The 13965-nt window shown below is 45.1% G+C and overlaps 1 protein-coding gene across 3 annotated transcripts in view; it reads left to right on the top strand.

Annotated features, from left to right (window-relative positions):
* The window catches only part of svep1 (sushi, von Willebrand factor type A, EGF and pentraxin domain containing 1), a 292595-nt gene that overhangs the window by 120894 nt on the left and 157736 nt on the right, over window positions 1–13965 (top strand). For all 3 annotated transcript variants that reach the window (XM_068030634.1, XM_068030635.1, XM_068030633.1), the window contains 5 exons: window positions 2651–2758; window positions 3678–3809; window positions 7316–7507; window positions 9902–10023; window positions 10673–10784. In XM_068030634.1, the coding sequence (XP_067886735.1) occupies window positions 2651–2758; window positions 3678–3809; window positions 7316–7507; window positions 9902–10023; window positions 10673–10784 (666 nt within the window). The remainder of the gene's footprint in view (window positions 1–2650; window positions 2759–3677; window positions 3810–7315; window positions 7508–9901; window positions 10024–10672; window positions 10785–13965) is intronic.

Genomic DNA, 13965 nt, shown 5'->3' with positions numbered 1-13965 from the left:
TCTCCCAGAATTCCCTTAAATCCTTCAGCCTCTCCTACCTTGAGGGATCTACTGGCTCGAAAATCCAAGCTTGGCATTGTCAAATTTCCAGTGCTTCACATTACTCACCTGTTCTCCAGCTACATTAAACCTGGACAAAGTCTTTTACATGGGTCATTATCCTTCACCAAGTTTATAAAAAAACTATTGAACCTGAGATCTGACCTATTAGCATTACCGTATTCTGAAAGTTTCCATTTCAAACATGTTGTTATTGTTCTTTCAATGACAGTACTTTCATTTATATAGCACCTTTAACATAGTAAAACCTCACAAGGTGCTTGACAGGAGTATTTTTAAACAAAATTTAACACCAAGCTACAGGAAGAGATATTAGGCAGGTGACAAAGAACTTAGTCAAAGAGGTAGATTTTAAGGAGCATCTAAAATGAGGAGAGAGAGGTAGAGAGGTTCGGGTGGGGAATTCCAGAGCTTAGGGCCTCAGCAGCGGAAGGCACAGTTGCCAATGGTGAAGCGATTAAAATCAAGGATCTGCAAGAGGCCAGGATTGGAGGAGAGCAGAGATCTTGGAGGCTTGTAGGAGGTTACAGACAGAGAGAGAAATGAGACCATGGACCATGAAAATAATGATGGGAATTTTAAAATCAAGGTGTTCTTTAACCAGGAGTCAGTGGAGGTCAGCGAGCACAGGGATGATGGGTGAATGGTACAATTCAGGACATGAGTAGCAGGGTTTTGGATGACCTCAAGTCTGCAAAAGGTAGTATGTGGGAGGCTGGCCAGCAGTGCATTAGAATAGTTGAGTCTAGAGGTAAAAAAAAAGGCACGGATGAGGGTTTCAGCAGCAAATGAGATGGGGCAGGGGTGAAGTCGGGCAATGTTACGGAGGTGAAAATAGGCAGTATTAGTGATGGTGCAAATATATGGTTGGAAGCTCATCTCAGGGTCAAATATGACACTAAGGTTGCAAACAACAACCTAACCTGACTAACAGGATGGTCTAAGCTGCCTCTAACTCCCTCCCTGATCCTGCAAACTTAAAATCCTTCTTAAAGCATAGTATAAATATTTTTTCTAAGCAGATGTAACATTTAGAAGAAATGTGCAAGGCACACACTTTTCTCTTTTATTGGATGGACCTACTTCAAATACATTGTAGAAACTTCAGATAAGAGAGAGAATACATGTACACACTATTTACGTGACAGAGACTTTGCACTCCATTAGAAATTATCCTCCTATGTAGTAAACATCACGCCTATAGGAGAAATGGGAATTGGCCATTTCAGGGCAAAATGAATCATTTCAGGCTTGTGTGCTATTAAAAATGGGTCAGATTGTGGCCCATAGACACTGTGTGGCAAATGGACCCAGGTGACAGTGCGAACAGAAATAAGAAAAAAAATTGTCTAAATGCCCGCTAAATACTTACAGTATGCTTCAAAATTAATTTGACTCTTGCAGTATTAGCTAGGGAGTTAGAGGGCATCATTAGACCATCCTGTCAGCCAGTTACAATGGCAATGTGTATCTGAAATGGGAACTTATAGAATACTATAATGCTACTGGATCGGATCCCAGTTTCAGTATTTTTTATATGTTGGGAAACCAGGTGAGGGACCATGACCCAAATTAAAGAGCTTCGTCAAGTAGTAGAACAGCTGAATTCCGTGAATTTAACAATGTTTAAACGGCAATGTAATCGATACCTCTGCAGCTGAGGAAGGAATTAGGTTGGGCCGCCAACCAACTTCCTTCTTGCCAGTGGGATTTACCCTGCCTCACATGTGTGTGTTGAGCAGATGCAATGTCCTCCTGCTCACTATCTTCATCCCCTGTGTAGATGTCGCCACACTGGCAGCTGTGACAGATGTTGTGAATGACCAGTATGTCGCTGTATGGTGCAAGATGGCTGTTTTTCCTGGCTTACAAATCCAGAAGCTTACAGTCATAGAATCATGATAATATGGTGCTAAATAGTGCAATTTTAAAGAGGATATCAGCAGGGGTTTACTTACAAATTGAGAAGGCTGTTTAAAAAGGCATACAAGATTCTTGGCTCTGTAAATAGAGGCTTAGCGTACAAAAGCAAAGAAGTTATGTTAAACATTTCTAAAACACTAGTTAGGCCTCAGTTGGAGTATTGTGGCCAATTCTGGGCACCATAATTTAGGAAGGATGTCCAGGCCTGGGAGAGGGTGCAGAAGAGATTTACTAGAATGGGACCGGGGATGAGGGACGTCATTTACATGGAGAGACTGGAGAAGCTGGAATTGTTCACCATAGAGCAGAGAAGGTTCAGAGGAGATTTGATAGAGGTGTTCAAATTCATGATGAGTTTTGATCGAGTTAATAAGGGGAAACCATTTCCACTGGCAGAGGGTCAGTAAACATAGGACACAGATTTAAGATAATGGGCAAAAGAGCCAGAGGTGAGATGAGGATTGTTTTTACGTAGCATGTTATTGTGACCTGGAATGCACTTCCTGAAAGGATGATGGAAGCAGATTCATTAAACAGAGAACAGTTGGGTCGAATGGTATGTTTCTGTGCTTCACAATCGACTAATTCCCATAAAACCCTTGTTTACATTTGAGTAACAATTAAGAACAGAGCTTACTTAGGGAATGATTTGTTTACATTTCTTTAGATACTGAACCCCCTGTGATTGACAGGTGTCGCTCACCACTGCCCATCCTGACACATGAGGAGACATATCAGGCCATGTGGGAGGAACCCCAGTTTTCAGACAACTCAGGTATTATCATCTACAGTATGTGCAGGTTTCAGAAAGGAAGCAGGTTGCATGTTTCCAAATCCCCAACTGTAAATGTATTTAAATGGCAATTGTTTAATCTTAGATTTGATACCTCACTGTGGCTGTGTATTATGGCAGCACTTGTGACTGATATGGCGGATGGAGGAGGGAATTGTCCTCTTTGCTGTTTCTGGGAAACGCTCAGTTCCTGGGCACAATAACAAGGGGAACAGATAGGGTAGATTGGAAGAAACTATTTCTGCTGGTTGGGGAGTCTAGGACTCGGAGGCATAGTCTAAAAATTATCCCCAGGCCTGTCCGGAGCGAAATTAGGAAGCACTTCTTCATGCAAAGGGCGGTAGAAGTTTGGAACTTTCTTCCGCAAATGGCAATTGATGCTGGATCAATTGTTAATGTTAAATCTATGCTAAGGGTCTGAAGGGATATGGGACAAAGACGGTTATATGGAGTTAGGTCGCAGATCAGCCATAATCTCAATAAATGGCGGAACTGGCCTACTTCCGTTCCTCTGTTGCTCCTCTGTTTCAGCTCTCCGCGCTTACTGCACAAGAGGCCAGAGTGGGAGGAATGCGGCGACCTTGGAGGGCTGTAGGCCGGAAGAGGTTACAGTAATAGTGAGGGGGTGAAGCCATGGAGCTCATGCAATCCACCCCATTGTCACACAACTGCCTCTCCGGCTTCAAGGAGAAAATTTCTGGTCAGCTCCACAAGGGACCCCAGCTGGCCGTACATGCCTGAACTTCTATAAAGGGCAGGCAATCCACTCCACCAGATGCTGCCCAGATGTCGAAGATGTATCTTATCCTAAAGATAGATGATTGAATCTAGCCATCGTCAAAAATGCCGCAATGAGATGCTTGACTCTACTTTTCAAATCCCTCTACCTCCCTGTTCATAGGTGCTCCAGTAGAGATTAAGAAGACACATTCACTTGGAGATTTCTTCTCTCGTGGAGAGACAGTTGTTCGTTACATTGCAACGGACCCTTCAGGCAACAACAGGACTTGTGATATTCAAATCGTCATCAGAGGTACAAAACAATGCTATGGTTCGACCACACTTGGAATATTGTGTTCAGTTCTGGTCGCCTCATTATAGGAAGGATGTGGAAGCTTTAGAGAGGGTGCAGAGGAGATTTACCAGGATGCTGCCTGGACTGGAGGGCATGTCCTACGAAGAAAGATTCAGGGAGCTAGGGCTTTTCTCATTGGAGCGAAGAAGGATGAGAGGTGACTTGATAGAGGGGTACAAGATGATGAGAGGCATAGATAGAGCGGATAGCCAGAGACTTTTTCCCAGGGTGGAAAGGGCTATCACCAGGGGGCATAATTTTAAGGTGATTGGAGGAAGGTTTCGGGGAGATGTCAGAGGTAGGTTCTTTACACAGAGAGTGGTGGGTGCGTGGAATGCGCTGCCAGCGGTGATAGTAGAAGCAGATACGTTAGGGGCATTTAAGCGACTCTTGGATAGTTACATGGATGATAGTAGAATGAAGGGTAGGTAGTTAGTTTGATCTTAGAGTAGGTTAAAGGTTCGGCACAACATCGTGGGCCGAAGGGCCTGTACTGTGCTGTACTGTTCTATGTTCTATGTTCTAAATATTTTATTGATATCAATGATATAATCGGAGGATACAGATTTAAGGGAATTGGCAAAAGAGCCAGAGGGAAATAAGGAGAATATTTTTGTGCACAGCAAATTGCTGTGATCTGGAATGCACTGCCTGAAAGGGTGGTGGAAACAGAATCAATATAAACTTTCAAAAGGAAATTGGATAAATACTTGAAGGGGAAAAAGTTACAGAGTTATAGGGAAAGAGCAGAGAGGAGTGTGACTAGTCGGATAGCTCTTTCAAAGTGCTGGCACAGACAGGATGGGCCGAATGACCTCACTCTGTGCTGTAAGATTCTATGATTCAATTAAGCAGCCTAAATGTTCCAGTCATTCTGAACAGCTCAGAAAAATAAAGGGGTCAGGTTTGTCTTTGGCATCTGGGGGCTGGGCTGCAAAATGGTCGATAGCAGATCTGGGGATTTGGGCAAACAAGGGTCTAATGAGAGAGAGGAACTTACAGTAATTAATATTAGCATAGAAGAAGTAGCAGAGAAATTAACGGGACTAAAAGTTGACAAATCCTATGGAGCTGATGGCCTACATAAAAGAGGTGGATGCATTGGTTTTGATCTTCCAGAATTTCCTAGATTCTAGAGTGGTACCTGTGGCTTGGAAAGTATCAAATGAAACTCCACGATTCAAGAAAGGAGGGAGAGAGAAAACAGGGAGCTATAGGCCAGTTAGCCTGATATCAATAGTAAAGAAAATTCCAGAATCTATTATTAGGGACATGGTAACAGGATCTTAGAAAATCATAATATGATTAGACAGAGGCAATGTAGTTTTATGAAAGGGAAATTGTATTTGACAAATCTATTAGGAGTTCTTTAAGGAAGTAACTAGCAGGGTAGATAAAGGGGAACCAGTGGGTATATTTGGATTTTCAGAAGGCATTCGACAAGATGCCCACAAGCGGTCCTTACACAAGATTAGGGCTCATAGGATTAATGGTAATATATCAGCATGGATTGAGGATTAGTTAGCAGACAGAAAACAGTAGGAATAAACTGGCCATTTTTGAGTTGCTGGGTTGTAACTAGCGGGGTGCTGCAAGGATCAGTGCTGGGGCCTCAGCTATTTACAATCTATATTAATGGCTTAGATGAGGAGATCAAGTGTAATATATTCAAGTTTGCTGATGAGACAAACCTAGGTGGGAAAGTAATCTGTGAGGAGAATGCAAAAGGGATATAGACAGGTTAAGTGAATAGGGAAGTAGATGGCAGATGGAGTGAGGAAGTCTTACTGCAACTATATAGGGCTTTAGTGAGAGCACACCTAGAGTACTGTGTACAGTTTTGGTCTACATGCCTAAAGAGGATTTACCTGCCTTACAGGCAGGTGTAACAAAAGTTTCATGAGTCTGATTAGAGGATTGTCCTATGAGGAGAGAGTCAGTCGAATGGGTGTATATTCTCTGGTGTTTAAAAGAATGAGAGATGATCTCATAGAAATATATAAAATTCTTAGAGGGCTTGACAGGTTTATTGGGGAGAGGCTGTTTCCACTGGCTGGAGAATCTAAGGGGGTCATAGGCTCAGGATAAGGGGCTGACCATTTAGGACTGAGCTGAGGAGAAATTTCTTCACTCAGAGGGTTGTGAATCTTTGGAATTCTCTACCCCAGAGAGCTGTGGATGCTCAGTTATTGAGTATATTCAAGACTGAGATTGATAGATTCTTGGACACTAAGGGAATTAAGGGATATGGGGATAGTGTGGGAAGGCGGAATTGAGGTAGAAGTTCAGCCCTGGTCTTGTTGAATGGTGGAGCAGGCTCGAAGAACAGAATGGCCAACTCCTGCTCCAATTTCTTATGCTGTTATGATTGATCATTATACATCAATGGAAAGGAAAATCGGGCAGGTTGTATAATGGGTGCTCGATCCACCATTGCCCTATCTGCACCCCTGCCAAAGTTAAACTTCACCCCCAAAATAAGTGTTAGTTGTGTTTCAGACTCAGTAAATGGGCAATGGATAATTAACTTATTGCATGCTTGTTCAAGGGAGATTTTCCTGGGTTTGCACCCAAGTGCACTGGATCATCTGGGGGCAAATGCAGGAAAATCAGAAGGGTTCCTTTGTCGATCTGCACTTCCATCCACTCGATTTCTTAATGTTCACTGTGCCCAGGTGTTGCACTGTATCTGGAGGCAGCCCCAGGAAAATGTCAATTTACAACTGTAGGTTCGGTGGTGTTATGGTTTAAACTCGGTGCCCAATCTGACACAAGAGTGAGACTCCCTAGAGGAGGCACAGCACCTGACTTCCCTTCAGAATGAGTTTGGGACTTCACACCTGATGGACACTCAATAAAGTTAGTCAAACTGAAACCACTTCTCACTCATGCTGGCCTTGTCATCTGAAAGAGCTGTAAATTACATTTCAGAGGCTGTTTGAATTTATTTAACTTGTTCACAGGATGTGGGTGAAGCTGGTGAGGGCACATTTATCACCTGTCGCTGGTTTCTCTGAGACACTGGTAGAGAGCCTTATACTTGAACCATTGCGGTCTTGTCAGGATGGTGCTTCCACCGTGATGTTAGGTGGGGAATTCCTGGATTTTGACCCAATGACAATGACAAAAGGACAATATATAAACAAGTCAGGATGGTCTGTGACTTGGAGGGTGACTTGGAGGTGATTGAGTTCCCATGGCATTGTCTTTACTGTTTGGAGAGGTCACAGGGGAGGGAGGTGCTTTTGAAATAACCTTAGTGAGTTGCTGTGGTGCATGCAGTATCCTACAGTCATGGAGGGGGTGGATAAAAGTCCAGTATCAAGGGTTCTAATCAAGTCCTCGATGGCTTTGAGCTTCTTAAGTGTAGTTGCAGCTTTACAAATCCAGGTGAGTGGATGAGAACTCATGCGACGATACCTTTAAGGTCAAGCACTTATACTCAAACCGATTTTCCTCAACAGATACAGCTTGTGGAGTACCTTTCACCCCTTTGAATGGAGGCTTCTCTTGTGTTGCTGATGACTTGCGTGTGAACTGCTCTCTGTACTGCTTTAATGGATATGGGCTTGCTGTTGAATCGGTTGAAAATTATTATTGTGCGCATGATGGCTTGTGGATTCCAGCTTCCTCTTCTGCGAGGCCGGATTGCTCCAGTAAGTGACATTCACCAGACAGGACAGTGATTGTTTTTTATTATTGATCAAATACTGCTTTGTGATTTATGACAAGGTTGCAAAATGATTGTCAGGAAGGGTCTGCCAGCAGCTCTGGTCGTAGGCTAATGTAATCTCATGAGGATGAGTCAGGTTCTAAAATCCCAAACTCAAATGCCAGCTGAATGCCACGACTCCTCATTGGATGAGTTTTGATAGTGATTTTTGCGCAGGCCAGTTAATTGTAGAGGGCATCGCAGCCACATGGAATTTTCACCCGAAACTCTTGCATGAACCTCTAGCAGGAGTGAAGGGCTGGTGATCAGGAGCAAGAACCCTACCTTGCACAGAAGTGTTCAAAGCAATGCCACCCCAGTTTATATCTGCAATCTCACTGCAGATTAGAGATCCAGCAGAGAGCCTTGCTGCCCGATATGGCCCAACTGCTTGCTGAACACGCATGCTGGCCAGAATTTTTGCAACATTTTGGAGTCAGGTTTGGAGGTGAGGGTTGGGGGGAGAATCGGGAAAGTGGTGGGAAAGCATGTCGGGTCGGCTCCCGGACATCTTCCGGCTTCCGCATACGTTTGCCAGGGACAGCATCGCAACATAGGGTACCCACCTGCCAGTGGTGAGAAGCCAATTACTGGAATTAGAATTAGAACATTACAGCACAGTACAGGCCCTTCGGCCCTCGATGTTGCGCCGACCTGTGAAACCATCTGACCTACACTATTCCATTTTCATCCATATGTCTATCCAATGACCAATTAAATGCCCTTAAAGTTGGCGAGTCTACTACTGTTGCAGGCAGGGCGTTCCACGCCCCTACTACTCTCTGAGTAAAGAAACTACCTCTGACATCTGTCAACTTAAAGCTATGTCCCCTCATGTTCGCCATCACTATTCGAGGAAAAAGACTCTCACTATCCACCCTATCTAACCCTCTGATTATCTTATATGTCTCTATTAAGTCACCTCTCCTCCTCCTTCTCTCCAAAGAAAACAACCTCAAGTCCCTCAGCCTTTCCTCGTAAGACCTTCCCTCCATACCAGGCAACATCCTAGTAAATCTCATCTGCACCCTTTCCAAAGCTTCCACATCCTTCCTATAATGCGGTGACCAGAACTGCACGCAATACTCCAGGTGCGGTCTCACCAGAGTTTTGTACAGCTGCAGCATGACCTTGTGGCTCCGAAACTCGATCCCCCTACTAATAAAAGCTAACACACCATATGCCTTCTTAACAGCCCTATTAACCTGGGTAGCAACCTTCAGGGATTTATGTACCTGGACACCAAGATCTCTCTGTTCATCTACACTACCAAGAATCTTCCCATTAGCCCAGTACTCTGCATTCCTGTTACTCCTTCCAAAGTGAATCACCTCACGCTTTTCCGCATTAAACTCCATTTGCCATCTCTCAGCCCAGCTCTGCAGCCTATCTATGTCCCTCTGTACCCTACAACATCCTTCGGCACTATCCACAACTCCACCGACCTTCGTGTCATCCGCAAATTTACTAACCCACCCTTCTACACCCTCTTCCAGGTCATTTATAAAAATGACAAACAGCAGTGGCCCCAAAACAGATCCTTGCGGTACACCACTAGTAACTAAACTCCAGGATGAACATTTGCCATCAACCACCACCCTCTGTCTTCTTTCAGCTAGCCAATTTCTGATCCAAAGCTCTAAATCACCTTCAACCCCATACTTCCGTATTTTCTGCAATAGCCTACCGTGGGGAACCTTATCAAACGCCTTACTGAAATCCATATACACCACATCCACTGCTTTACCCTCATCCACCTGTTTGGTCACCTTCTCGAAAAAGGTGGTGATTAGATAATTAGGCTACATTTTTCCACACCTTTACATGAGATTGATGAATAATCAGAAGACATGGAACAATGGGAAGCCTATGGTCAAGGGTAGGCAGAGGCCTGCCATTGCAGTAGTCTCTCTTGGAGCCTGCCAGCATTAAGAGCATTGGGGATTAAGGAAATCATTCCGGCTCCTTCCTCCTCACCTCCCTCTCTTTGCAGTTCTCCCTCTTGTATCCCACTCACCGGAGCTGCACTCCCACTGCAGCTACAGTGCAGGCAGCCAGAGTCTCCCTCACAGACCAGCTCCTGATTGGCCCTCCCGCCTCTGCTGCCCACCAGCTGTCCCTAATTTCGATGGCGAACGCGAAGGTTGTTTACCTCCCGTACCGGGCGTGCTAGTGACACGCACAGGATTGGAACCTGGAAGTGGTCCCAATGTCAGGTTCCCAACCCCCACGGCAAAATTCAGCCCGCTGAACCATCGGGGGCGGGGTGCGATTTGTACCTTTTGTATTGACGTGAGCCCTTTAACTGATTACCCACTGTCTTTTTGAACCACTGCAGCAAAACGCTTTGGGAATAACGGCCACAAGAAATTTGAAGTTCAGTACAGTGTGAACCGATGTGATGACTTCATTCTGCTGGATAACATTGAGAGGACTTTTAGCAGCACGTTAGCTGAAATGGTAAAACCCCATTGGCACTATGAAGTAGACTTTCCAAGTGCAGTATTGGAAAATAGCTTGCATTTATATAATGTTTTTAACATAGCAATGTGTCTGTAGGTGCTTCACAGGAGTGATTATCGAACAAAACAAAGCCACATAAAGAGACATTAGGACAGGTGAGGTAGATTTTTAAGGAGCAGCTTAAATTAAAGGAGGAGAGAGAGGCGGAGAGACAGAGAAGTTTAAGGAGGGAATTCCAGAGCTTAAGGTCTTGGCAGCTGAAGGTACATCCACCAATGATGGAATGATGAAAATTGGGGATGCTCAAGAGGCCAGAATTAGAGGAGTGCAGATATCTCAGAAGGTTGTAGGGCTGGAGGTGATTACAGAGATAGGGAGGGGCGAGGCCATGGAGGGATTTGAATACAAGGATGAGAATGATAAAATTGAGGCATTGCCAGACTCTTACAGGGTACCAGTAGTTTCCCGATTTCACCCTAAGGGGAAACATTACCCCAACTTGAAGAGGTCTAGCTTGTTTCATGTTCATGTATACAGCTTCCTGCTGCCCTGTGAGATTGAAACAGTTACTGGCAAATTGCTTGACAGTCCTGATCACTCTGAGGTACTACAATGACGTTGCCTTTTCCTTTTAAAATGTCTTTAGGTTCCATCCCTGTGTATCGATGAAAATGACATTGAATGTAAATTGGAAGATTTGCCCAAAGCACAGTGCCTGGAGTACAATTATAACTATGATAATGGTTTTGCCATCATAGGTATGGTGTCTGACTTTAGCTCCATTATAATGCTGCATCCTGTGTTGCTGTTTGTTATGTGCTATTTGACTGTTGCTATGCATGTTGTTCCCCTCCTCGCATGTTGGGGGGATGGGGTGGGGTGCGGAGGGGATAGGGGAGGAAAATGAGGATAGGGTCGAAGCATCATTTTGAGCTCAGTGTCTGAATTTGATATCAGTTGATAAGGAAACAGGAAAATAAGAACATAAGAAAAAGGAGCTGGAGCAGGCCATTTGGCCCTGCGAGCCTGCTCCACCATTCAATAAGATCATGGCTGATTGTCTACCTCAACTCCACCTTCCCGCACTATCCCCATATCCCGTGATTCCCTTAGTCCTCAAAAATCTATCAATCTCAGTCTTGAATGTACTCAGTGACTGTGCATCCATAGTTGTCTGGGGTAGAGAATTCCAAAGATTCACAACTCTGAGTGAGGAAGTTTCTCCTCAGCTCAGTCCTAAATGACCGACCCCTTATCCTGAGTCTGTATCCCCACGTTCTAGATTCCCGAGCCAGGAGAAACATCCCAACAGCATTTACCTGTCAAACCCCTTAAGAATTTTGTATGCTTCAATTAAATCACCTCTCATTCTTCTAAACTTCAGGGAATCTAGGCCTAGTCTACTCAATCTCTTCTCATAGGACAATCCCCTCATGTTAGGAAACAGTCTAGTGAACCTTTATTGCACACCTGCTAAGGCAAGGATGTCCTTCCTTAGATAAGGAAACTAAAACTGTACACAGTAAAGACCAAAACACAGATACCAGCTGTAGCCTGCTTGCAGCTTGATGTTTGTCCCTATAATGTAAAGTCTCTAATAATTTAATTATAGAACCTTAAATATCAATGAAAACTTTTCACAAGTGAATTGATAAGAAGTGTTTAAAATTACAAAGGGATGGGACTGCATACACGGGCTGGGATTTTGTCGTGGCGGCGGAGGTCTCGACCACCAGCAAAAGCACCAGCAAGAGTACTGCGTCGCCTCATCTGGGGAAAGCCCGCCAAATCAAGTGTCAATTGGGCACTTAAGTGGGCAGCGACAGGCCCTCCCTGTGATCAAGGACCCCGGGGACGGAAATCCCGCCTGCGGAGAGCTGTCAACTATCAGAGGCTGGCAGCTCTTTAACTGAGCAGCGCCACCGCAGAGGTGGTGGCTGCTTCCGGTACTAGACTCACCTGAGGCCCTGGACTGAGGCCACAGATAAGTTTTGCAGGGTGGAGAGTTCGCAGGGGAGTGGAGTGTAGGGGGATCAGCAGCAAGTGCAGGGGCATGGCTCTCAGCAGGCACCACCTTCCTGATGCCAGGTCACTCGTTCAGGCACTAAGTGCCTTTTTACACAGAGGATTGTGAAGCTGCGGGATGCACTACAACAGAAACTTGCATTTATATAGAAACTTTAACAAAGCAAAATGTCCTAATGTGCTTCACAAGAGCATTATCAATCAAACTTTTACACCAGGTCGCAGAGAGAGATACCAGGACAGGTGACCAAAGGCTTGGTCAAAGAAGGAGGTTTTAAGGAGTATCTTAAATGAAGAGAGAGAGGTAGAGAGGTGGAGAGGTTTAGGGAGGGAATTCCAGAGCTTAGGGTCAGGCAGCTGAAACCGTGGCTGCCAATGCTGGAGTCATCAAATCAGAGATGCGCAAGAAGCCAGAATTGGAGCAGCTCAGAGATCTTGAAGGTTTGTAGTGCTGGAGGAGGTTACAGAGATAGAGAATTCTATGAGAATTCTAAATCTGAGGCATTGGGCTGAATTTTACGCCACCCCAAGAGCGGGACGGTCACTTGCCTTTGTCCGCCTCCATGCAGATTTTGCGCGTTGCAAGTGGGCGTCCGAGACTCAAGAAAAGCCACCGGACAAATGCAGGCGGCTCCTGTACATCTCTGGGTGGGCCCTCCATGATCGGGCACCCTGTGCCTGATGGAGGGCTGCCCCTGCTACCCCAACCACCCCCAACATCCAAGACGCACCCCCCCCTTCCCCCCAATCAACCACCCTTGCCTCGCCAGGGCCCAACCGATCACCCCTGGCGAGGCAACCAAAACTTACCTGCCTTCCAGGCTCCCTGGCATCTTCTTCTGTAGGCTGGGTTGTAGTCCCAGCAGTGGCCACCACTCCCAGTGGCGTTGCTGGGACTAAGAGATGCCAGCCCACTGATACCCGCCTCAGAACAATTGAGGCCCGGGGACCTGCAAAATACAGATCGGATCCCCAGGCAAGGCGGAAGCGGCTCCCATCCACCTACCATAAAATCCCGGCCATTGCTACAATCGGAGCCATTGTAGATCAGCAAACACAGGGGTGTTTTACTTCACGGCAAGAATAAAATTCCAATCACCTATGTGAATTTCTATCTTACTCTCACATTGGAATGATAGTAGTTTGGTCAGAAATTGAGGAAAAAAGCAGGTCTGCATTCACAATAAAATTAATTAGGCCAATTTTGGCCCATGTTGTCACAGCAACAAAACAAACTTTACTAGTGGGCATCATTTTGTACTTTGCACTGCTTTCCATTTGTGACATAGAAGAAAGTGGAGTTGTAAGGTGTGAGACCGCGCCCCACTTTCTCAGCCTCAGCCTCCAACAAATGGAGACGAGGCTGTCCCTGTGGGGATTGAGGTGAGAGTAGGTCTGAACCACTGCTTTTAGTAGCTGGTTTCCAGCATGGTAATGGGAAGAGACCAATCCACCTGCCCAACTTGGGAAATGATCTGAACTGCAAGGGGATCTGAAATAGAGTGGAAACATGGAAAAAAATAATTTAAAAGGCCTTTATCTCAAGGGGCCCGGAATAATAAATGGTGGAAGTTATGCTACTGTTATATAAAGCTCTGGTTAGACTTCATTTCAAGCACCTGCATTCAGTTCTGGGCACCTCACCTCAGGAGGGATATTTTGGCCCTGGAAGGGGTGTGACGCAGATTCTCCAGCATGATACCAGGGCTAAAAGGGTTAAATTACGAGGACAGGTTGCATAGACTAGGCTTGTATTCCCTTAAGTATGGAAGGTTAAGTGGTGATCTGATTGAGGTGATTAAGATGATTAAAGAAGTTGATAGGATAGGTAGAGAGAAACCATTTCCTCTGTTAGTTGGGGGGATGGTTGTCGTCCAGAAAAAAGGGCTTAAAATTAGAGGTAGGCCATTCAGG

The sequence above is a fragment of the Heterodontus francisci genome, chromosome 4, assembly GCF_036365525.1.
Source record: "Heterodontus francisci isolate sHetFra1 chromosome 4, sHetFra1.hap1, whole genome shotgun sequence".
Classification (NCBI taxonomy): domain Eukaryota; kingdom Metazoa; phylum Chordata; class Chondrichthyes; order Heterodontiformes; family Heterodontidae; genus Heterodontus; species Heterodontus francisci.
The sequence above is the reverse complement of the archived record's forward strand: the minus strand, read 5'-3'. Positions and strand labels throughout refer to the sequence as shown.